At 42.4% G+C, this 24,117-nt stretch overlaps 1 protein-coding gene across 1 annotated transcript in view; it reads right to left on the minus strand.

The window, feature by feature from the left end:
* BUB1 (BUB1 mitotic checkpoint serine/threonine kinase) overlaps positions 1–23,733 on the minus strand; it is a 52,100-nt gene extending 28,367 nt beyond the window's left edge. The window contains exons 1-8 of the mRNA XM_087717619.1: positions 23,665–23,733; positions 15,392–15,451; positions 15,161–15,305; positions 14,124–14,320; positions 12,842–12,885; positions 4,340–4,422; positions 3,265–3,317; positions 2,434–2,630 (exon numbers count right to left, since the gene is read on the minus strand). Coding sequence (XP_087573745.1) covers positions 2,434–2,630; positions 3,265–3,317; positions 4,340–4,422; positions 12,842–12,885; positions 14,124–14,320; positions 15,161–15,305; positions 15,392–15,451; positions 23,665–23,717 — 832 coding nt within the window. The 5' untranslated portion in view covers positions 23,718–23,733. The remainder of the gene's footprint in view (positions 1–2,433; positions 2,631–3,264; positions 3,318–4,339; positions 4,423–12,841; positions 12,886–14,123; positions 14,321–15,160; positions 15,306–15,391; positions 15,452–23,664) is intronic.
* Positions 23,734–24,117: the final 384 nt, after the last annotated feature.

Consider the following 24,117-nt stretch of genomic DNA (forward strand, 5'->3'; position numbering starts at 1 on the left):
TTTCTCTTTCTCTCTCTCTCCCTCTTTCTCCCTTTTATTCTCTCTCACTTTCTCTTTCTTTCTCTCTCTCACCCCCACTCTCTCTCACACACACACATACTTTCCAGTTGGCAAAAATTTCTGTTTTGCCAGCTGGGAAGCTGGCAAAGAAGCCTCATTTTCCCTGCCACCTGCAGCTCTTGGAGGAAGGATGAAGGGAAGCGAGCCTCGGGCCTCATCACTGCCTCCTTCCTCGAGAGCTTCTTTGAGAGCTGGGGACGTCCAGCCTCTCCTGTCACTGCACCCTTCACTCACCTTTCACCCAGAGGATATGCCAGTGTGGTGCCTGCCATTTCAACTCCCGAGAGAAGCTCGGGAGAGACATGCAAATGGCTGCAACTCAAGACTCCTGAGGAGGATGCTGGACACCAGAGGTGGCAGTGGTGCCCGCTGCAGCTCTTCTGCTGCTCCCGGTAATGCAGGCTTCTTGGAGAGCATTAAGTTGCAAGCACACCGATTCCAGCAGCTGCATTTTCCCTTGAAATTTGCTGTCCCAGCAACCCGAAGGGGACAATCTCCCAGTGGCATCTCAGGCGCTCCCACCCTTAGCCGCGAGGGAGTGAGGACAGCTAGGTACAGTTTGGCACCTCCCAGCTCCCCTCAGATCATTGAGGGGGCTCGCGCGCCTGCTCGCTCACATGGCCTGCGTGCTTCCAGCAGAAATGGGAAGCGTGGGGATCTTAATGTAGTAGGGCGGGGGAAGCTGGAGCGGGAGGTTAAATAAACAAATTTGGCTTCGCTTCCTTGCGCGGCAAGAGAGAAAGGTACCTGAGATGCTCCTGGGAGAATGTCCCCTTCAGATTGCTGGAACAGCAAGTTTCAAGGCAAAACTCAGCTTCCTTGCACAGCAAGAGAGAAAGTTGCCTGAGATGCCCCTGGGAGAATGTCCCCTTTGGGTTGTCCCCTTACCATCCCCCTGCCACCCCCTTGCCTCTTAGCACCCCCCTAAGCCATCCCACCCACCCCCCAGGGGGCGGTACCACCCACTTGGGGAATCACTGGTCTATGCAAAGCTGATCAAGAAGCTGATTAGAGGACTGGCACCACAAATGGCAGAAGATATGAGACTGTTTTGCTATTGGAAAGATACAAGTCGATAGAGGGAGGAATATAATTTAAAACTAGTTAAACTAGTTAGTGAAATGTATTGATAATAGATATAGCTTAAATAAATAACTGATAATGTTACTAATGTATACAATGTGTAGTGTTATGATGAGTACAATTGGATATGAATATTGAATGGCACCCATGCAAGGAAGATTAGCAATCCCTTTGGATTATACATAAAGGTTAATAATAATAAAAAAGAACTAAGTTAGATACAATTAAGGCTTTGATTATTAGGGGGGAAATGTTATGATACAGGATATAGTCAAATAAAGGAGGGATAAGAGTAACAACGTATATATAGATATGAGTATAACATAAGGAAACTGGATGTAAACTTTAAACAGTGATTTGGAAAGGAGGATTAGAAAACTTTGTTATTAAATATTATGGATGTTTAGCTAGAATAGGACATAAGGATTTAGTGTTAGTGGAGGATTTTAAAAATAGTAATTGAAAGGCCAGTATGTGGCTATGTATTAAATTTTGGGATATTTTATGATGGACACTTAAACAATTATAGAGTTAAAATACTTAAGTTAATATGAATTATGTTTGTTGACTGTGGAAGAGATGCACGAAAGTGTTTTTGTAACCAACTGATACACTTTCTATAGCATGTAAAGAAGGATGCTGTATTTGTTTTAAATTAAAAATTAAAAAAAAATATTTAAAAAAAGAGAGAAAACAAAAGCAGTGAAAAAGGAAACTAAACCAGGAAATGCTTTGCTCATCTACAGGTTCTCCTCGACCTACAACTACAATTGAGCCCAAAATTGCCGCTGCTAAGCAATTTGTTCAGTAAGTTTGCTCCATTTTACAACCTGTAAAATGGAGCAACCTGTAAACCACACTTGTTAAGTGAATTGATGCAGTTGTTAAGTGAATCATGCGGTCATTAAAGAAATCTGGCTTGCCCCCTTCACTTTCCTTCTTGGAAGCTGGCTGAGAAGATTACAAATTGTAATCACGTAACCCCAAGACAATGCAACTAACCATAAAAACATTCCAGTTGCAAAGTGCCCTAATTTTGATCATGTGGCCATGGAGATTGCTGCAAGAATCAAAAATGTGAAAACCAGTTACAAGTCACTTTTTTTATGCTGTTGTAACTTTAAACGTTTACTAAACAAATAGCTATAAGTCAAGGACTACCTATACAGCACTGACTGAAACCTTATTTCCACAAAACCCATTTAAATCCCATCTTGGCTTAGCACATGTAGAAGCATTAAAGTATTATGTTCCATGTTTCGAACTCAGGAGTTAAACTGTAGTAATTACCCAATTCCTTTTGCCTTTTCAAGCATTCTGCCTTCTTCAAATATGCTTTGGCTCTCACTTCTTCAAAGCACAGTTCAGAACCTTCACACTCAAGAAGTGCCTTGACATACATCGCCTTCTGCTCAAGGGCAGCATGACTTGATGGCACTGGTACAACTTCTGACTTGGAAATGGTGGTGATGTACTTGGGTTTTTCTCTAGGGAGAAAAAGGAATTTAGGGCCTTTATTGCAGCGCCAGAAACAACACAACAAGCAATTATGCTTAAGCACATGCTTAATGTTCTTTCCAATCAATACAGTAATATTAATATTTTGAGAAATGCTATTAAAACAAAATTCAGCAGCTAGATCACAGGACATAAGCCATGGGAAATCAAGGCCCTAAACCTCATTCACAAACTAAACCTATTGATTTGGATCAGTAATTTTCTCATGATTAAAAATGGGACAGGCAATATACATAGTAGGCTTCTTAGGAAAGATTAAAAACTTGAGCAGGTATGATATTGGGGGGGTGGGATAATTCAAAATGGGTGTAATATTGAATAAAATAAATCTTATTCAGAAGTGTCTATAGGACGGGTTAGAGTTAAAAAAGAATCTTGATTTCTTTGAACCGCTTCCTAATGCATGCTTTTCTCATTTTCCTCAGCTAAAAGTCAGTGGAAACATTGGGATTGCTCCCCCAGATTCAAAGAATAAATAAGTACATATGGGCAAAATGTCCCCTTACACATACCAGATCTGGATGAAACAAATGAACTGATAGTGAAATTATGAATGTATCTATAATTATTGAACATTGTGTTCCTAAAACATTGATTACTTACATATTCCCTTGTCCCCCGCAAGTCATAGGGTATAATTCAGAACTGTTTGAATTCTAAAAAAAATAAGACAAAGTTCAAAATGAGGACTTTTTTTTTTGAAAATTAAGAGGCAAAGAGACTGAAGACAAACTTTGGATACTTTTTCTAAATCTAAGTGAATGAAGCATCTACTGTACTATATATGTTATTGTTATACAGGTATTCATTTAAACAAGAGTTGGGGAGGTGTAGAGTTTCTTAAAAAATCAAGGGAAGTGCTGTCAAAATGTTTGCTCTAAATGATAGGGAAATGTGGCAGGCAAGTATAATTTACTACAAGATCTTGGTGTGCTGAAATAGCAATGTATTTGCAAGGGTTTCATCACAAAAAAAACCCACATTAGTCATATTCAGGCATCACGCAAGGAGTCGGAGTCCCTGTGGCCCTCCTGAATTTTTAAGCCCCAGCATTCTTGAGCCTTGTTTTACTGTCTGGGAGAGCACTCGAGATTGTAGCTCAAAAAGGATTTTCATCAGTGTGAAAATGAAGTCTAAAGAAATCTAGCTTTTAACTTGCAATTCTTCTCTTAAATGGCTGCAGTTTTTTTTTGAAGAGCCACAGTTTTTCAGGATATCCAAATTTAGATATTGATAATGATGTTTTAGGCCAAGGGTGGGCAAATGCTACTTGGGTGGGGCCAAAACATAGCATCCCAACCTGCCTGCAGGCTTCAAAGAGCCATCTGGTGATGTGGTGAGGACACTGGATAGAGCAGAGCTATAAATATCCAGCCAATTTTTTTTTTCCTTGATGTGGACCTTTTTAAACATGCAAATGGGAAAAGTTATATTTGGTAATGCTTTGACAAGCCGAGTCTTAACACCATCTAAGAATTCCAAACAGCAATTATTTGAATGACGGCATATTTTAATGCCATTAAAAAGGAAAAGGAAAAGATCATAATCGTAAGTGCTTAAACATAAAACGCATCAGATCTTTATCTATAGGTGTACAATTAACAAAGAAAAAATGCATGTAAAATTGGATTTTATTAATATCCTGGTACATTTAATAATATATTTTATTTTTAGTTACCTGACTCTGGTAGGGACAGGTCGAATCCTTTTTAGAAGCCAACTGATTAGACAGCTGAGGATTACGTGGCTGCAAAACACCAACTACAGAAAAATATACTCTTAGATGTGAAAAGGTGGGTACCAGTTATCAGAAGTAACACGTACCAAAACATTGGAAGTTTCAAAACCAATTTTACCCTATGCAAGGCCTTCCAGATGTTCTAACTACAACTCCATCATCTACACTTGACACAGTGGCTTGCTATTTTGGTTGAGGATGTTGGCAGTTCTTATCCAATGCTTCCGGAGAAGTAAGGCCTATTCCCCAGGGAAGATTACAGAGAGCTAAACTAGATTTTATTAGAATAATCTGTTTCTTTATGTTCACATTTTCAAGTTAGGCCAACACAAAATGAAGATTTTAAACATTCTAAACAAGGAGAGATTTAGATTGCAATCTCATTATATTGAAACATTTGTTAAAGTGATTTTTTGCCCTAATTTACAATTTTTCTTGCCACATTTGTTAAATGAATCGCTGCACTTGATAAGTTACTAACACAGTTAAGTGAATTTGGCTTCCCCCTTGATTTTGCTCATCAAAAGGTTGAAAAAGTTATAAAATGACCTTGGGACACAACAATGGTCATATGTATGAACCAATTGCCAAGCATCTAAATTTTGATCACATAATCATGGGGATGCTCCAAAGGTGTAAGTGTGAAAAATGACAATAAGCCTTTTTCAGTGCAATTGTAACTTTGAATGCTAACTAAATGAACTGTTGTAAGTTGAGAACTACTTGTATTACATGCTGAAACAGTAAGCAGTCAAGAACAGACAAAAAGCAGCCGTCTAGTGGACACAGTGGAGAATCAGTGGGGTCTAGTGGTTAAGGCATCAAGGTAGAAACCAGGAGACTGTGAGTTCTAATCCCACTTTAGACACAAAGCTAGCTGCATGACCTTGGGCCAATCACTTTCTCTCTAGGAAAGACACAATAGCAAACTACTCAGTGCCCAAAAAGGCAAAAACTGATCTAATATCATGGAATTAATAGAATGCTATTATGGTAACTCCATGCTCCATGCTAATACCGGTAGAATAAGCTATTTCAGTATAATGTTAGGAAAAACATATCGGTAATTATTTATTTTGCCCTGTTGTTGAGATCTATAAATGAAGGAGCCGGATGATACTCCAAGAAGCTTTACTACGGATTTCAGACACTGAGCTAAGTGAGCTAAATCGTCTGCAAGGTCAGCACTCTGATGCTAGGGATTAAAACTAAGTGTGAGAACTGGACACGAGCAGATATTTTGAGCAGATAGATAGCAGTACATCCAAATAAGAGGATGCCAAGAAAACAGGAAACAAATAGGAATTGGGCAGAAAGGAAAACTCAATTTTTTAGAAGTATAATCTATGAAACAAATTATAATGTATGCCAAGAAAACTGCAGAGATAGATTCTAAGAACAGGATACAATTGAATGAAGATAAATAAAGTGGACACAATATAATGTATCTCTACAATAGAAGCATAATAATCCCAGCATGACAGTGGGGTTTTATTTAAAAAAAGAATACTAATATTGGAGGAGCTGAACTGTAACACTTAATGTCTTATATCCTATATACAAATAATTTAAGGAAACTCATGCAAGAAAAATTCCCTAAACTCTGATCCTTCCTATGTTCCCCAAACTCTGGGAGATGTGGGTTTCTGAGCTGAGTGGAATGAAGCAAAAGGGTACTGTCCCATATGCAAGTCTACCAATCTAAAAAAGTCTGCTTAGTCCTAAAGCCCTTTTTTAAACACCCTCCCACTTTCCCAGGCAGCCTGTTCTGCACCGCAATCTTGAAGGAAGAAGTGTTACCTTCTATGAATGCAATGCATCTTATACGTTAAATTTCATCTCTATTCTCATACATTAAGCTTCCACAAAATTGATTATTCCCCCTTTCTGCCCAATTCCTATTTGTTTCCCTTTCTCTTGGCATACTCTTATTTAGATATGCTTTCCTCTCTGCTCAAAATATCTGGTCCTGTCCAGTTTTCATACCTACCGGTAGTTTTAATCCCCAATAAGAATGCTGACCTTGCAGGCAATTTAGCTCACTTAGCTCAATGTCTGAAATCCATAATAAAGCATCTTGAAGTATTATTTGGCTTCTTCATTTATAAAACCCAACAACAGAGCGACCATGGCACGACAAAACCGCGGTCCACTAAAGCGTGCCTGATTAAAGCGCGTCGCTGATGTCATCAGCAGCGCGACAACGACCGCGGAGAAAAAAGGGCAAGCCGGTTCACGTAAAGGTAAGGGTTAGGGTTAGGTTAAGGGTTAGGGTTAGGTTAAGGGTTAGGTTAAGGGTTAGGGTTAGGTTTAGGGTTACGTTAAGCGTTAGGGTTAGGTTTATTTTTATTTATTAGACTTTATTTATCAGCCCTCTCTAAGCGGTTTACAATTTTTTTAGCAAATTGAGTCAGCAACTTGCCCCCACAGTCCGGGTCCTCATTTCACCCACCTCGGAAGGATGGAAGGCTGAGTCGACCTTGAGCCGGTGAGATTTGAACCACTGAACTGCAGATCACAGTCAGCTAAAGTGGCCTGCAGTACTGCACCCTAACCACTGCGCCACCTCAGCTCTTTAGGGTTAGGTTAAGGGTTAGCGTTAGGTTTAGAGTTAGGTTAAGGGTTAGGTTTAGGGTTAGGTTTAGGGTTAGGTTTGGGGGGGGTTAGGTTTAGTTTTACGTGTTAATTTTACCTTTACCGCTCACAGCGTGCTTTTTTCGTCGCGCTGTGATGACGTCAGGTACGTGGTTTCGTCGAGCGCGCTTTAGACGACCGCGGTTTTGTGGTGGAACCCAGAGCAAAATAAATAATTACCAAGACTTTTTTTTCCTGACATTGAGCTGAAATGACCATTGGCTTACCTGAAGGGTCCTTTTCTGTGCACCGCAGGAGAGTCCAAGCAACGGGTTAAATCTGTCTGGTTGCCCTGGGACTGAGGAATCTTTTTCCTTGGCCATGCCTCCTAGTATTACTTGGTGCCAGAATTTTGAGATGGTCTGGAACTGTGAAGGCTAGAAGCGTGATGAATCAGGTGAAGAAAGTCCACGTTGACACGCCGGTCATGAATCCCTGGACTGAGAAACCAGGGTGGGTTGGACTCTCCCACGGTGCACAGAAAAGGACCCTTCAGGTAAGCCAATGGTCATTTTCCTGTGCACCGCTTGGAGAGTCCAAGCGATGGGACGTATCCAAGTTATATGTCACTAGGGCGGGCAGAAGAACAGTATCGGGATTCAGTCATGGAAACAACTGCCTGTAGCACCCGCCTGCTGAAAGATGCCTCGGCCGAGGCATACATGTCCAATTTATAGTTCCTGACAAGGGCGATGATGAGGACCAAGTAGCCGCTCTGCAGATGTCTTCAATGGTAGCCTTGGTGGCCCAGGCCGCAGTGGTGGCAGCACTCCTAGTGGGCACCCTGGACTGGTGTTCGTATGCAGCTTTAATGCATGCTCTTAGCCACCTACCGACTGTGGAAGATGTCACCTTCTTACCCAAGGAGCCAGGCTGGAATGAAACAAAGAGGGCCTCTGACCTGCAGAAGTTCGCAGAGCGTTTGATGTATATCCGCAGGGCCTGTCTGACGTCCTACTTGTGCCAACCACGTTCCCTCGGGTGGTTGGGGTGCGGGCAGAAGTTAGGCAGGATTACTTCCTGTGTCGTGTGGAACCAGGTGTTGATCTTCGGGATGAAAGCAGGGTCCAGACGCAATACGACCCTGTCCGGGTAGACGACACATAGATCCTCCCACACTGATAAAGCCACCAGTTCCAAGATGAGTCTCATAGATGTTATTGCAACAAGAAAGGCAGTCTTTAAGGTGAGGTGACGAAGAGATGTCGTACGTAGAGGCTCAAAGGGCGGAGAGGTAAGAGCCTGTAAGACCACTGATAGCTGCCAGTTGGGATAGTGGTGAGCCACCAGAGGACGTAAGTTGGAGGTGCCCTTAAGGAAACAGCGAACCCTTGAGATCATGCTGAGGGACTGGGCCGGGTCGCCGGATCAGACAGTGGACAGTGCTGCCACCTGACGACAAAGAGTATTGGGGGCGAGACCTTTGTCTAGGCCCCCTTGTAGAAAGTCCAGTATGCAGGAAACAGGCGCAGTGACTGGATCGAGACGGTAGTTGCCACACCACTTGGCGAAAGTGGACCAGGTGGAATCATATATCCTGGTCGTTGATGGTCGTCTGGACACCTGGGTGGTACGCACAACCTCCTCTGACAGCCTTTGCTCCTCAGGAGATCCCCCTCAAGTGCCAGATGGCCAGCTGGAGCCACTGGGGGTCTGGGTGTACTATGTACTATGGCTCCCTAGCTGAGGGAGACTTGGTCCTGAGGAATCCACCATGGGGATGACACCAACAGGCTGACAAGGTCGGCGTACCATGACCTGCGAACCTCCGGTGTTGTGGCCGAATGGGAATTTGTAGATAAGCCTCCTTCAAGTTGATGGATGCGAAAAGGTCCTCCTGGAGAATCCCCGCTAGGATAGTCTGCAGGGATTGCATCTTGAACCTCCTGTATGCGATGTGACAGTTGAGGTTCTTGAGGTCCAAGATGGCTCTCCACCCCCCTGAGTTCTTGGGCACCAAGAAGAAAACCCTCCATTCCTGGTTGGGTAGAACTTGTTCTATAGCATTGATCTCCAGGAGATGGTGAATTTCCAGGGTCATGAGTTCCCTCTTGAGAGGGCAAGAGGGGGTCGGACAGCGAATGAAGTTCCGAGGGGATTGGGAGAGAAACTCCAAGCAAAGCCCCTCCCTGACAGTCTGGATGACCCAGGCATCCTCCGTGGTCAGTGCCCATTGGGGAGAGAACAGCTGGAGTCGGGCCCCAATGGGAGGGGAGCGTTGATGATCACTTGGACTTGCGGAAGGGCCTGTTGGAGGCCCCGCCGAAGTTGGACCTGCGGTAGTTGAACTGCTGCAAACCCCTGTCCCGAAAGGACTGTCTGTCCTGGCACCTATCTCCCGACTGACCAGCTGGTCTGTTGGAGAGAGTGGAAGAGGGTCCTGCTGGAACGGAAGGACTGTCTCTTGAAATAGGGAGAGGATTTACAATCCTGTTTCTTGTTCAGGGTGGGCAGAACTTTCCGTTTATCTTTGGATTCAATCAAGAAGAGGTCTAAGACCTCCCCAAACAATTTGGACCTCTTAAACGGGGCAGACGCCAATTTCCACTTGTTCTTCTAGTCTGCCTGCCAGTGACAGAGCCAGACGAGGCAGTGGGAGGTCACGTTGGACGCTAGTGCCCTAGAGGCGAATTTGGCCGCGTTAAGGGAGGCATCAGCTGAATACTGGGACACCGCAATAATTTTTGTTATGTCCTGGCAAAGACATGTGTCTCCTGCCAGTAGTTTAGCCTGAAGCTCACAGAGCCAAATGACAGAGGCTCTGTTAAAGAAGGACGCAGAGGAAGAAGCCTTAATGGCCCAGGCCACCTCCTGATGAGTCTTGTGGCAGGTCTTCTCCGCTTTTTGTCCTGTCTTGAGGCCTTCCAACAAGTCTGCCGGAAGGACTGAATTAGAAGTAAGAGCCGCTATAGGAAGGTCTACATATGGCAGTACCAGGATATCTTCCAGCACGAGATCAACTGAGTACAGCTTCTTGTCCCCGCCACTGGGCGCAGCCAGGGAGCCAGGCTGGGCCCACTGCTGTTGAATGACATTGAAAGAGATCTGGGACCAGCACCAGCTCTTACTAAGGTGCCTGAACGTTAAACATGCTAGCATTGGGGTTAATCGGAGCGGAATCCGAGGATCCCTGCACGGTCTTAGGTTTGGTACCCACTTGGATGGTGTTCTTAGCCTTGTCCAAGATGGACTTAAATAGGCTAGGCTTAAAGAGCCCCGAGAAGGCAGGAGCATCCGGAGGAAGGTCCTCATCCTCTGAGAGCTCCTGCTCCTCTTGATCCGGGTCCTCCAAAACGGAAGTCTCACTTAATGCAGAGGACTCCAGAGATGGATGATGGACCTGCCTGGTGGTGGAGGGAGCCTCTTGCCTGGGCTGAGAGGATCTGGGAGCGACGGGTGCTTGGTCACACCTCTGCATCCCCTGGTCAATGACCTGGGAGTTGGCAAGGGCGACCACCGTCTGCATGTGGGCAGATAACTCAGGTTCCTGAGTTATGGCAGAGTCCGAACCAACGGGGTCCCTGGAAGGAGGAGGAACATGCCAGGCAAGGATGGGATCAGCAAGCCCCCCGAGGTTAGGGTCCTCGGGGGCGGGCCCTGACTGAGAGACACATGAAAAAGCAGGAGAGCCCGGTTCAGCCAGAGACTTATCCGGGGAGAGGTCCTGGGAGTCCACTTCCTCATCAATTACAGACAGGCGATCCCTCCCTTGGGAGTGGTGGAATGACTGACCCAACAGGGGGGGGTAGGCTGAGAGCACTCCCTCACAGCCTGGCATTGGGCCTTCTCAAATTGTTTGTCGAGAGCCCGCTGCCACCTCTCTGTATCCCTAGCCACCACCGCGGAAGGTGCCTTATAGGGATGGATATTCTGACTGGCCACCCTGCCCTTCTTTACCCCCTTGTCCCTGCCTGCAGAAGTTCCCTTGCTAGGGGCTTGAGAGGGACCTGGTTTACCATCAGCTGAGTCAGATGGGGCAGGATGCTCCATGGCCTGATGGCACAGACTTCAGACAATAGGCCAATACAGGTGGAAGTCAGGAGATGAAGGATATCTGGTGGCTGGTGCTGGATCAGATGACATGCAAATATTGTGGAAGCAGGAACAGTTTGTGGGGAAAAATCCAGAGTAGTAAAACTGGGGCTCTGCAATGAGTCCAATGAATCCAGCCACTCGACGGGAGGCAAGAAACTGAAAAAGCAGCTGAGGCTACAAGACCAGGCAGATAGATCAGGGAGAATTAGTGGATAAAATGCAAAAAATTTACATAAAAATCCTCCCTGTGCCAGTGTATGACCACCAGGTGACCAAGATGCCAGCGCCACTTGGGGAAACGATGGAGGTGGAAGTGACCCAGCAGGAGACCCGATCGAGGCCAGCTAACCACCCTGCGGCTATCTGCAGAAGCGTGGCTGAGCGGAAACACCAATGGGAGAAAAGGCGTGAATTCAGGCCCTCCCAATTGGCCACCGATCCAGTGCGAGGGAGAAGAAGGAGGTAAAGATGGCGGCCACGCAATTTAAAGCAACTGCGCACCCCTCCACGGCAGGTTACGCCATCCAAAAGGCGAGAAAAACGCAAAAAACCCACAATAATTCCAACTAAAAGGGGAACACCGGCAGCCGCCAGAAGCCTTGTTGCTCCTGCCACGCTTTAAAGCAAAAGCGGCAGCTCTCCGCTGCCGTCCAAAGGCGGCGCGGCAAGCGGAGCACCCACCACCACCACGCCTACCTCCAAGTCTCTAGGATAAATCAAAACAACGTGAAGCAAAAAGAGGGAGACAAATGAACTGCTAATTATAGGAAAAACAAATTAAGGAAAAAGAAAAGGAAATACTAAAAGGAGAGTCCAAACATAGATAAATTACGTTGGAGCTCACAAATATAAGTCCTGAACAGGCAGACTGAGGAAAAATTCTGGCGCCAAGTAACACCAGGAGGCGTGGCCAAGGAAAAATATTCCTCAGTCCCAGGGTAACCAGACTGATTTAACCCGGCGCTTGGACTCTCCAAGCGGTGCACAGGAAAATATCTTATTCTGTTAACAACATGCTATTAGATCATGTTTTGCCTTCTTGGACACAGAAACAAATCTTGCTTTGTTCTTTATGACACTCCTTCAGGTATCTGGCCAGTACATCCCCTCTCACCACAACCACCGTTCTAATCCCCAGCCTAATGCTCATAAATTCCTTCCACCTTTTCTCTTAGCTCTTGTTTTCTATAATCCTTCTTGGCTTTCAAAGCCTATCAGCAATGCTGTGTGCAGCGTTACCTACTTCACACACGGCAGTCTCACTTTACCCATACAAATATCAGATTCAACCAACATGCTAACATAAAGCTTAACTGTAATGTTCACTTGCCAATTAAAAGCTAATGAACGTCTATGGTTTCTGAGTGCACATAGAATCCATATGAAAGCAAATGCATTTGATAATATTTTTCAGACGTAGAGTTTAAAAACAGAGTTGAACTGTTATAAAGTAGTCAGAATATATTTTGGAGAAGGAAGCAGCCATATGTTGCTGAAGTATTTGTATACATCATTTTTTGATGCCATTATACAAACATTTTCTTCCCTTACAAGAGATCACACAAGTTCTCTAAATCAACACTCCATTTTGAGAAATCTCAAAGTCCAAAAATAGTTGGTGAACACTACCCCCCCCCTCAGTTGTTAAAATAACACAATTTGATAGCGATCTTGAAGGAAGCATGGTTTCCTGAACGCTGAGAAGTATCAAGTATTTTTCAAAAAAATCAAATTATTATATTACATGGCATACATTTATGGAATCAGACCCACCTGGAGTTGAAATTTCATTCTGTGGCAAACTGTTCTGTAACAACCTAAAATTAATGCGAGAATGTATTAACCGATGCTAGATATCTAACAAAAGAAACTTTCTTTATTAAACAACATTTAAGAACTAGAAGAGAAATAAAAACTTTACTTTAGGAGTGTTAAAAGTCAGCTTATAAGTACAGATAACTTGGCTTATGACCACAATTTGGACCCATATTTTGGTTATAAGTCATCGTGGTCATAGGCCTGCAGCAGACCAATGGGATCTGCTGGCACGAGTGGGACGATCTTGGGGCGCACAAACCAAAGCTGGGCAAAGGCTCTCCTAGCTATGACCACCACTTGTTTTTCAAGCAGGAGTTGCAACTCCTGGATGTGCAATTTCTACTCAAAAAGCAAGTGGGGGTTGTGTCTAAGAGATTATTCTACTCTCTTGAAAACTCTTTCTCTCCATTCTCTTTGTATGGGAATGAGATAGAGGGTGTCAGGCAAAGGAGCGATTGCCTATTGAAATTGCTTTTTGTTAGAGCAGAGTGATTGGAGGGAAAAGGATTTCAAGAGCGTATGGTAAGCTGTTTTGCATAGTGCACCTGAGGCTGCCAACCCTGGGCTAAAGCATAATCCACAGTACATTTGATATGTAGAAAGACAAACAATTTACTTTCTTGCAATACGTGTCTCTAATCTCTCTGCTCTGCAAGGATGGGGGGGGAGGTGGAAAACTGACAAATCAAGCACAGTGCAAGTATTGACTGTAATGGCAATCACGTGATTGAGGGACAATATGAAGGTTGTAAATGGACCTTAAAGTTATTTTTTCAGCAGTGTTGTGCTGAATGGTATCTGAACAAATGGATGATAAACAAGGATTTCCTTTACCTCTAAGTTGCTACATGCCCTTGCCTCCTATTTTATCTAAGACAGTATCATCCAATTTGGAGTTCTCTAAATATATTGGCTAAGTTCTCTGTCTCGCTCTAGCTAACTACAATTACATGACCATAATATTTGCTAACATCTCTAAGATACGTTCTAAATAGATTTAGCAAAGACAGTTTATCAGCTGGCTATAACACACTTATTTCCTCATTGGACCACCTACTTTTTGCCTTCAATTTTATGGAGCAAGAAATCATAGCTCAGTAGGAAATTAAAGAAAGTAATGGCAACTCAGTTTTTTTAAAAAAAATATAGAATATCCTTTGATTAGATAAAATAGTCATTATGCTCAACTTGCTTAATAGACATAAGCTATCAAATAGACCATACAACAGAAACGTACAGATACTGCTGATGTAATTTCTCAATTGGCTGGGCTTCATTTTGGATACCTCTCTGAATAATAATGCATGCCTGAGGCACATTTCCTTGTCTACCAAGTTGTTGTGCCCAAGCAATGTACAGAATTGATGATTTGTTACCAACTCCTTGGCTGTACATATAATCGAAAAAATGACTTGGATTATCAATGAAGTCAGCCTAGGGGAAAAACAAGGCAACATCATTAACATACTATTTTTTTAAGGTAGTTATCTCAACTATTATAAACTCACATTATAAAACAGAAGAAAAAATAGTCATCAGTTTACAAAATACCATTCCATAAATGTTATGAAGTTTTTTTTTAAAAACTTGGCTTTGGAGCCAGAATTAGTTATTTCCACAAATTCAGTAGAATTTAATTTAGTCCTAAGTAAAGTCCTATGGATTTCAGCCCATCTATTCGGAGTAGAACAGACTGAAAGAAAATTCAATAATGTTGATTATGTTTAGATATCATTCTAAGTTAGAATTTCCTGAAATTTTCCTAATGAGAAAAAAACATATTCTTATGCCACTGCCTCATCTGGTTTATCTTGCCTATTGAAGTGAATAAACTAATATTCTTTCATAGGGTGAGACTTGTCCCCAATTTAACAGACTAGAGTTGGAAAATATCTTCATAAATGGTCAAATAAATGTTCTCCTGTATCTCAGTTCACACAAGAGAAGGCAGCAGAAATGCATAAAAGGGATGCATGAGCTTGAGAAGCTAACATAAAAATTCATAGAGATTAATAAGTTTCATATGAAACTCCATCTGATTTAAATATAAAATACTTACATTGGATTGACTATATTGTCATATCAACATATATAAAAGAAATTTCACAAGATCAAAATCAACCACGATCAAAAGAAAAACTGGGTAACGTTCTTTAGTGAAGAAAGCTTGATTCCAGAATTATAAAAATCTACTTCTAACATCAACAATACCGCTACTTATTCATTGCTCTATGGTAAAGTTCAAAGAACATAGTTTACATCCTATATACCTACAAATTTGACACAGCAGTTGATGAATCTCATGTCGTCTTGATATCTCTTATCACTTAGAAATGTTTTCACAAGCTGCTCCAATAAAGTTGACAGGCAATTTTGCTTTCCTTCTGCTTCTGACATTCCTTCTATCCATTGAAAATACCTAAAACCAAAATGAGTTAACTTAACTACTATCTTATAGTAATTTAAGGGTCTATATTAAAGAGTAAAGACAAAGAAAAGACCAACCTGTACCAGGGATCAAGTGGATCACTGCCACTGTAATTCTGTATATAAGCTTCAAACATTCTGTGAAAAAACAAGACACACTAGCTTTTGTAACAGCTACAATATAATAATTTAAACATATTAGAAAAAACATTTCCCTAAAATCAATGTGGTTCCCAATGTGCTAAATCCCAACTCCCATAACGCTTATTCATTCTGCCACTGAGAAAGAGAAACCTGGTAACTGATCACTCTAATTCACATATTTCATTTTTTAAAGACAATATAGTTATAATATTCTTAAAGTTGTTGACATTTTACTTATTTGTCTCATTTATATACCACCAGATTACATTTTGATTAAAATTGATTTTAATTTTTTTTAAATTTATTTGATTTAAAATTGATTTTAAAATTGATTTAATCAAAATGTGATGTGAATGTGTCATGTGATAAATACAAATACATAACTGTACCACCAAAGATTCCTGATTGTTTACTATCACAAAATTATAAAAAATATTAACAAACGCAAGATTTAAAAAAATAATAAAAATCACACTCAGAAAAGCAATGAAAAGGCAACTCTGTAAAACTTCTGCTGAATTACGTCCTGAAAATATAGTCTCCTAAAGCATGAAACACTACAGTATTTACTATCACATTAGTGTTATTTCTTAGTGACAATCTGTCCTTAACCTGGTCCTTCAGGTATTTCAAAAGCCCATCCATCACCATTGTAACTCAGTTCATCCATCTTGCTGTTGACCATCCTGCCTTTCCTTTCACCTTTGACAATATTATAGTCATCTTCAGAGAGATAGGTTTTCATATAATGCGCCCCAAAATGATAATTTGGTCCTGGTAATTTGTTTCTTGAATGAGAATACAGGACTGATTTGTTCTATGATCCGTTTTTATTTTTCTTGTTTTGGCTAGCCATGCTGTCTTCTCCCACACAAAATTTCAAAAGTGTCAATACTCTTTCTATCATGCTTCTTTGAAGTCCAACTTTCACTTCCATAGACTATCATCGGAAAAACTACTGACTGTATGATCTAATCCTGTGATGGTGAACCTACGGCACGCGTGCCACAGGTGGCATGCACAGCCCTCTCTGCGGGCACCTGAGCCGTCACCTAGCTCAGCTCCATCACACATACGTGTGTGCCTCCTGCCGGCCACCTGATTTTCAGGTCTCTGTTGTGAATGTGGGAGGCATGTGCACATGCGTGGGGGCTGCTCATGCATGCATGGGGATGCAGGGGGTCATGTATGCATGTGCAGGGGTGGGGAAAAGCACGGGGGTTGTGACACCCACCGCAGCCCATTTCTGGTCCCACGAGGCATGCTAGGCCCAAAATAGGGCGCAGGGGGGTCGTGCACATGCACGGGGGGAACATGGGGGAGGTCGTGTACATTTGCAGGGGGAGCATGGGGGATCATGCATGCATGCACAGGGTGTGGGGCGCATTGCATTATGGGTGTGGGCACGTATGTGTGCATTGTCGCATACGTGCGCACGATTTCAGCACACGAGGAAAAGGTTAGCCATCACTGATCTAGACTTTGCAAGCACATCATGGCATCTGAATATCTTTTCCAAGACCTTCATTGCTACTTTACCAAGTACTATGTATTGTATGTAGGTAGAACCAAAAGTATTGATGCCCTTTCCCCTTTTCCTAAAAAATTCCAATTTGCTTGAAATATGTTGAAACACAAGTAAATGGCATCCACCATTTTTATCACATAGTCCATAGAGCAGATACTTTGCTTTTGAAATGTGATTTAATATATTCATCTAAATAATAAAACAAAGGAAAACAGCAAGGTCATAATTATAAACATTATCTGAATATTTTACTGTTTTGAAGCAAATATTGCAATCGAGAGCTTTCTGTAGCTGTGTATAAGAATCCTCAACTAGCAGTTTGTTCTGCTCTTGTTGGTTAAACTGCTTCAGATGTTTTGGATTTAATAGGTTCCTCTCTCAACGATGGCTGCAGCTCTTTCCATTATAGTTCCATTGGATTCAGAATGAAGAAAGTTAGCACCCATATCTCTTAGAAGAATGAAACATTTTAGCAAATATTAAAAAGGCAGAATATTATGTTTTCCCTAAAGGAGAAACATGTTTCTAAAGACAGAAACTCAGCCCAGACTCCCTGCCCCCAACAGATATTTTGGTAGCAGCTTATCTACAAGACAAAAGACCTCAACTCCAGGATGATGGGATTATCCTTCAGGGCAAGACCATTAAGCCACAATAGGAAATTGCCCTTCATTGCATCACCCAACAGGATTCAACCAAGCCTGGGACACAGACAACCTTAGCTAAGACTACATAGTCCCATAGGGGTCTGACAGCAGCCAATAGGATACCTGTCCTTGCCACAGGAACAGGCAAGGCCCAAGAGAGGGTATACCGTATTTTCACCCATATAACCCGCGGGGCGGGTTATATGCGTTTTTTTACATACATAGCACGCCCCCCGTGGGGTATAAAAGTGGCCGGGGTATACGGAAAATATTTTACACAGATTAACTAAAGGGAGAGCTTGGGACCACCACTTTCCTCGCGGCAGTGGGCTGGCTCGGCGGCTCGGGCTCCTTTTCTCCCTTTTCCTCCTTGGGTTTCGGGACGCCTTCGTGAAAACCCCGCCCCTGGCTATGGGCGAAGCGACCAGGAAGAAGCAGGAGGCGAGAGGAAGCGCAGGCGGTGCTCGGTTTCGGCAGCCCGGATTCTGTTTCGCCGCCAGTTCAGCAGCTCCTCGCCTTCTCTGGCTTGGAAGTCCGGCAGGAAGGGAAGGCGGCGGCGGCGCGGCTGTGGCTCCGTTTTCAGGCCAGCCACCGCCTCCCCTTCCCTTCCTGCCGGACTTCCAAGCCAGAGAAGGCGAGGAGCTGCTGAACTGGCGGCGAAGCAGAATCCGGGCTGCCGAAACCTTTCAGTAAATATGCTAATGAGGAAGGAAATTAAGATGTTCTCCCAGGCTCTGGATCTCTGCAGTCACTAACTGTAGATCTTTTTCTGCCAATCTCAAAAGCATGGAAGCAAAGCAGCCACATAACTACCGTAATCTTATATTTGCGTGGGGCGGGCGAGCAGGGGGAAAGGCAGCCGCGGTGGTCTCCCAACCACCGAGGAAGGAAGAGGAGCCGGCCCTGGGCTGTTGGGAGAAGCGCCCTAACCCTCCCTTCCCTTTGGCAGCCGCTTGGCAGCCCGGATTCTGCCCAGTTCAGCAGCTCCTCGCCTTCTCTGGCTTGGAAGTCCGGCAGGAAGGGAAGGGGAGGCGGCGGGAGAGCTTTTCCTCCCACGGAGTTCAATAAAGTACATGGAAGGGAGGGAGGAAGGGTCCCTCCCTCTTACTTTCCACCCATTGAGATGAACCAGAGCCCTTCTTGAACCAGAGCCGCTTGCTTTGATATACTGTCCATCTATCCGTCCATCCATCCACCCTTCCTAAATAACACCGAAACCTTTTACAAGAAAATCCGCTCAAATCCTCTTACAAATATCTGGGGATATGGATTTTTTCTTCTTTGGGGAGAAACGGCAGGAAGGGAGAATCGAAACGAACCTTTAAGCTCCATAAACCTCAGAAACGTTTCCTACGATGAAGGAGCCGGATTCTCCCTTCCTGCCGTTTGTTCTTTTGCCAGGGAATTCAACGCTTTGCCTGCAAGGATCGTGGGAGAAAAGGGGGATTTTACGGGGAAAGAAAACCGCCCTGGGACTCCCAAGTCCTAAGAATCCAAACTCCGAGATCAGCTCCGTTCTTCTGGAGGGGAGTGGAAGGAAATATTTTTCCCTTGGAAAATCTTGGAAACCTGCGGGTTATTTGCGTGGGCGGGTTATATGGGTGAAAATACGGGTAAATGTCTCTCTCTCCACTCCATATGTTCAACTGCACCAGGACCATGTGCTTAATAGTACTGCTCCATTAAATCATCCTTCCAAGTGGCCTTCATGTTTTCAGTGTCTTTCTTCCCATTTGGAACTGAGCCCAAATGGACATTTCTTCCAATAAGAGCTAAACTCATAGCAGGCCACTTGAGAATAGTACAATGTTTGCTTCTAATCATTCTTGGATTTCCTTAGATATTTCAACTCTTTATCGTGCAAGAATGGACTATGACTTGCAACCAGACAAAGCTTCACTCAAAATATCTTGGCCTGCTATGATTCAAGGCACCCAGTACAGGAGGCGACAAAGATCCCCATAACATTATGGAATCTCCTGCATGTTTCACAATAGATGCTGTTCTTTTCTTTAAAAGCATCGTTTTTCTTCTGTGAACACAGAGCTGTGATTTACCCCAAAACTCTAATTTCATTTCACCTATCCTCTTCTTTCTCCCCGATTCATCTCTATTTAAATCCTAATCTAGCCTCTCTAGGCACCTGATGAAGTGAACTACAACTCACAAAAGCTTATATTTTTTAACAAAATTTGATAATTGGAAAAGATGCTACAACAGTGGTCCCTAACCATTCCATCACTAAAGAGTGTCAAAGGTGGGGGGAGGGGATCATTTTGCACTCGCAATAAAACTTTGCATGCTTGCCTGCTGCTAACACAGCCCAATTCCCAACAGCCCACAGACGAGGAGTTGGAGACCCTTGTGCTACAAGACTCCTAATTATCTGCCTTTTGAATTCTTTAGTATCCAAATTGAGGTTGGGACTCCCTTCAGAATTCTAAGATTATTTGGAAGGCTTTTCTGGTTTTTCTGTTTTTTTCATCCCTGATATCATTTCAGATGCTGCTTTTTTGTTATAATACTAAAGGCTCTTTAAATTTTTTGTTAAATTCCTTTTAGATCTTTTGTCTTCACTGGCTTTGCCTTCTCTTTTCTTGGTGATTTCCAGCTTCTGTTCTAACATCCATTGTACTTTCTTCTGTTTATTTTACACTTTAGCAGCCTCTTTCCATCATCCTTAACAACTTTTTAAAGTTCAGACCACAGTTCCTCTGATGACCTATCAATGAGGTTCAGGACTTTAGAGCCATTTCTCATGTCCTCCTTGAAAATGATGGAGTGTGTGTGTATATTTGTTATATTTTATTGATTTGATAGTAATTAGAGTCAGGAAACATGCAAGTTTAATATATTATTATGGTTGGCTGCATAATAAACCAAGTTTAGACAGAATTTGGCATTCTTGTCTACCTATCAAGTTTCTCAAGACCTGGGATATATCATTGTTTAATACTTTTAAAGGTTGCAGGATGTAAGCTGTTCCAAATAAAGCTGCCTTTTGCAATTGACTGATGATTTTTTGCCATTGTTGAATTTCAAATTTATTACTCTTCTCAGAATCTTATCATGGAAACTGGGTGGCTTTTTTTCTGCTTTAGCTTGATTTGAAACTTGCATGTGAGCAGTTTGCGATGTTCTATAGTCAGCTCTCCTGGGCACGACTTTGCTATCATAACTGAGCTGTACTATCACCTTGTAGAATCTCACCTCCTTGCTATATATTCTTCCCAACTATAAAGGCATCCTTGTTGTTCATGTACTGAATGATAAACAGTATGATATTCTGCCTGAAAATTCATTTCAGCTCACTGATGCCTAAGATGTCAATGTGTAGTTGATTCATCATTCACTGTGTTGAATTTTCCTACATTAATGCCACTTGCATTCCATGTCTCCATTGTAATTCTGTCTTTGCAACTTCAATTTTCTTTTCCTACACTGCAGCCTCAGCAATTAAATTCCCCACAATCTTTTATTTAGCTGTATTTTAAACACCATTAGTATTCCAAAAGAACCTCAGGAACATGTCGATATGATCCAACTTAGAGGCCCATCATCCAGTACATCATCAATCACTTTATCTTATCTATCTATATGGTTTTCTTTATAAAATATAAGTGTTTTATCACTCTTCCAGGCAGTATGAAGTGACCACTTTGCCCTTGCCACCAAAATGAGCATCTCTTCTAGAATCTCCCCATGTCCCTGCTTCCCTTAACTAGGCAGCTGGAATGACCTTCATATTTTGGGGTGACCTTGCTACCATTCTCCACTCATTCCTCCCAGGACAACTCCACAGTAAAGCATATCTTTATTTATGTGGTCCAGGACCAGTAGACAGACAAAAATAAGACAAAATTAAAACTGCAATACAGCAAGACCAATGCGGAGTGAGTACACACTTTTAAGTACTAAAAGTGCACATAGAAAAGTACAAAGCAATCACAAACAGCTAAAAACAATTAAGAACATAAAATCCAGAGTAAAAAAATAAATAAATAAATTTAGGTAAGTGGGTAACTAATAAAGACTATGAGCTATTTAACTTGAAAATAAGACAACAGGATTTGAGAGGATAGGTTTTTTGCACCACTGTATATATTTCTTATATTACAGTATTATTTTACTTTTATTTGTAGATATGTGCTTTTCTTTATGCTTTAGTAATTTCTATTTTTTTTTATCTGTATGTTTATTGATAATTGTACCTGGTTGTTTTACTTTTTTCTTTTATTATCAATTATCAAATAATAAAATACATATAAAACCCCTGGTGATAGGAAATACATGTTTTCAGATGAATGAAAACTTAATGAAAATATATGAAAATTTAAGTGTGGTCTCCATAAGGCACTTTTTAAAGCCTTCTCTATCCCACTGGTTTGATTCCAATTAAGTAAACTTAAGGTTGTCTCCATCACCAAGTCTTTTCACAGAATAATTAAACCTAATTATTTTCACCCTTCTACAAAAACAGAGGAAACTAAAATGGTTGCAAGTTAATCTGCGGTGAGTGGCTCTTCTAAAACAAAGTTCCTGTAAAGTGGGGTGTTGCAGGTATTATCAGTCAATTTCAGAATGTACCAGCCCAAATCCAATAGTCTTTATGTACTGTACAATATGCCACACAGTGCACAGCTGACCTGAGGTATAGGTAGTCCACAATTGAGCCCCAAATTTATGTTGCTAAGTGAGAAATTTTTTAAGTGAGTCTTGCCCCATTTTACAACTTTCCTTGCCCTATTTGTTAAGTGAATTACTGAAGTTGTTAAATTAGTAGCATGGTTGTTAGGTGAATCTGTTTTCCTCATTGGCTTTGCTTGTCAGAAGGTTGCAAAAGGTGATCACATGACCTGGGACACAGCAACTGTCAGATATGTGAGTCAGTTGTTAAGCCTCCAAATGTAAATCACATGACCATGGGGATGCTGCAATGGTCATAAGTGTAAAAAAGGTCAGAAGTCATTTTGTCACTGCCGTTGTAACCTTGGGTAGACACTAAATGAACTGTTCTAAGTTGAGGACTATCTATATTAAAGAATCCCTGCATGGCAGGCTGTTAAATACAAAAGTCAGAAAAAGAAAAGTCACAAGTCTTGCCAATGATAACAATAGTTTTGTAAATAACAGTCACCTCCCTCCAATTATGATTTCCTAAAAGATTCCTGACTACAAAACAGTTCCTCTGAAAGTAATGAAGACCAAAGCAAAACAATCTCAAATGAGGAAGTTGAAAAGTAAAAGAAGCCGATCAAGGTGGACCAATTTCCACATCAGAATCCTCCCATATAGAATCAAATGGCAACTATATACCAAGGTTGCTATTGAAATGAATTACATATATTACGTTCTTAAAACACCTTTTGGCTCAGTAGGACAGTATTAACCTATAATGTTAACAGAGCAAACATTATACACCATAATGTGTATGTGTAAATTGCAGTAAAATAAACTGTTAACAGAAAACAGTAAGAAAAAAAAATACCCAGCCGAAGCCCAGGTAAACAAAACCCAAACTATTATTGACTTCCTTCCCCCCGCCCGCCCCCCAAAAAACCAAAATAATTCCAGATATCTGACAACTAAGAGCAAGGGCAAAGTACTACTATCCCCAGAGAGGACCACAGACCTGGCACTACAGCTAAAGAAGTGTTCAAGGATTGCTCTCCCAGGACTGCTCATCTTACAGAAACAAAAGAACAGAGGTATGTAAAAGGTTTGTGTCATATTTATATAGATGCATATATATTGTAGCCTGAAATTGCCGTGCTTCAGTACCCTCTTTCACTTGCATGCTGCATGTAACGACTGCACGTAGGAACCTGCAGAGGGCAATTCCCATGCAAAAGGTAACTCCCCCGCCGCCATCACAATCATAACCCGCCTCTTGAGTCTGGGTAAGATACTAGGGAGGCCAAATGTTACTAGTCTAGCTGACCCTCGCAGGAGTAGGTAAGCTAATACGGAAGACATTCGTTCAGCCAGAAATCCGCAGGAGGCGAAATCGCTTCGCCCTTCCAGTTACTCACTGTGTGCGAACTGAGAGGTCCATGGCGGCCTCCGAGCAGACGGCATCCATCATAACTGGCAGGAAGCATACAGAAAAATTCAAATCCTCCCGCGCAGACTCACAGGCGCTCTGGTCTTACGATGATTGGCCGATATCCCAGGAAGAGCACCCAATCAGGAGGACATCTTGATCCTTTGGTTTATTAAAAGCTCCCAGTAGCTTCATAGGGAGCAGGAGAAAGTGGGTGGCGGTGCTGGATTTTCACGTCCAGTTGTAATTTGAACACCGCCATGGACGTGGCAGGAAAGCAAAAGAGAATCCGTTTTTCTAACTCCCTGTCCCGTAAAACTGTATTCAGGCTTTGGCTCCCCCACTCGTGAGAGTCGGGAGTATAACTAATGTTTTAACTGAATTCTGAACGAAACATACAAGTAGATCGTTCAAAAAGGAACTGCACGACTCTGCAATCGAC

Source organism: Thamnophis sirtalis, unplaced genomic scaffold (genome assembly GCF_051295495.1).
Source record: "Thamnophis sirtalis isolate CommonGarterSnake01/CBP01778 unplaced genomic scaffold, rThaSir2_p1.2 scaffold_6, whole genome shotgun sequence".
Classification (NCBI taxonomy): Eukaryota; Metazoa; Chordata; class Lepidosauria; order Squamata; family Natricidae; genus Thamnophis; species Thamnophis sirtalis.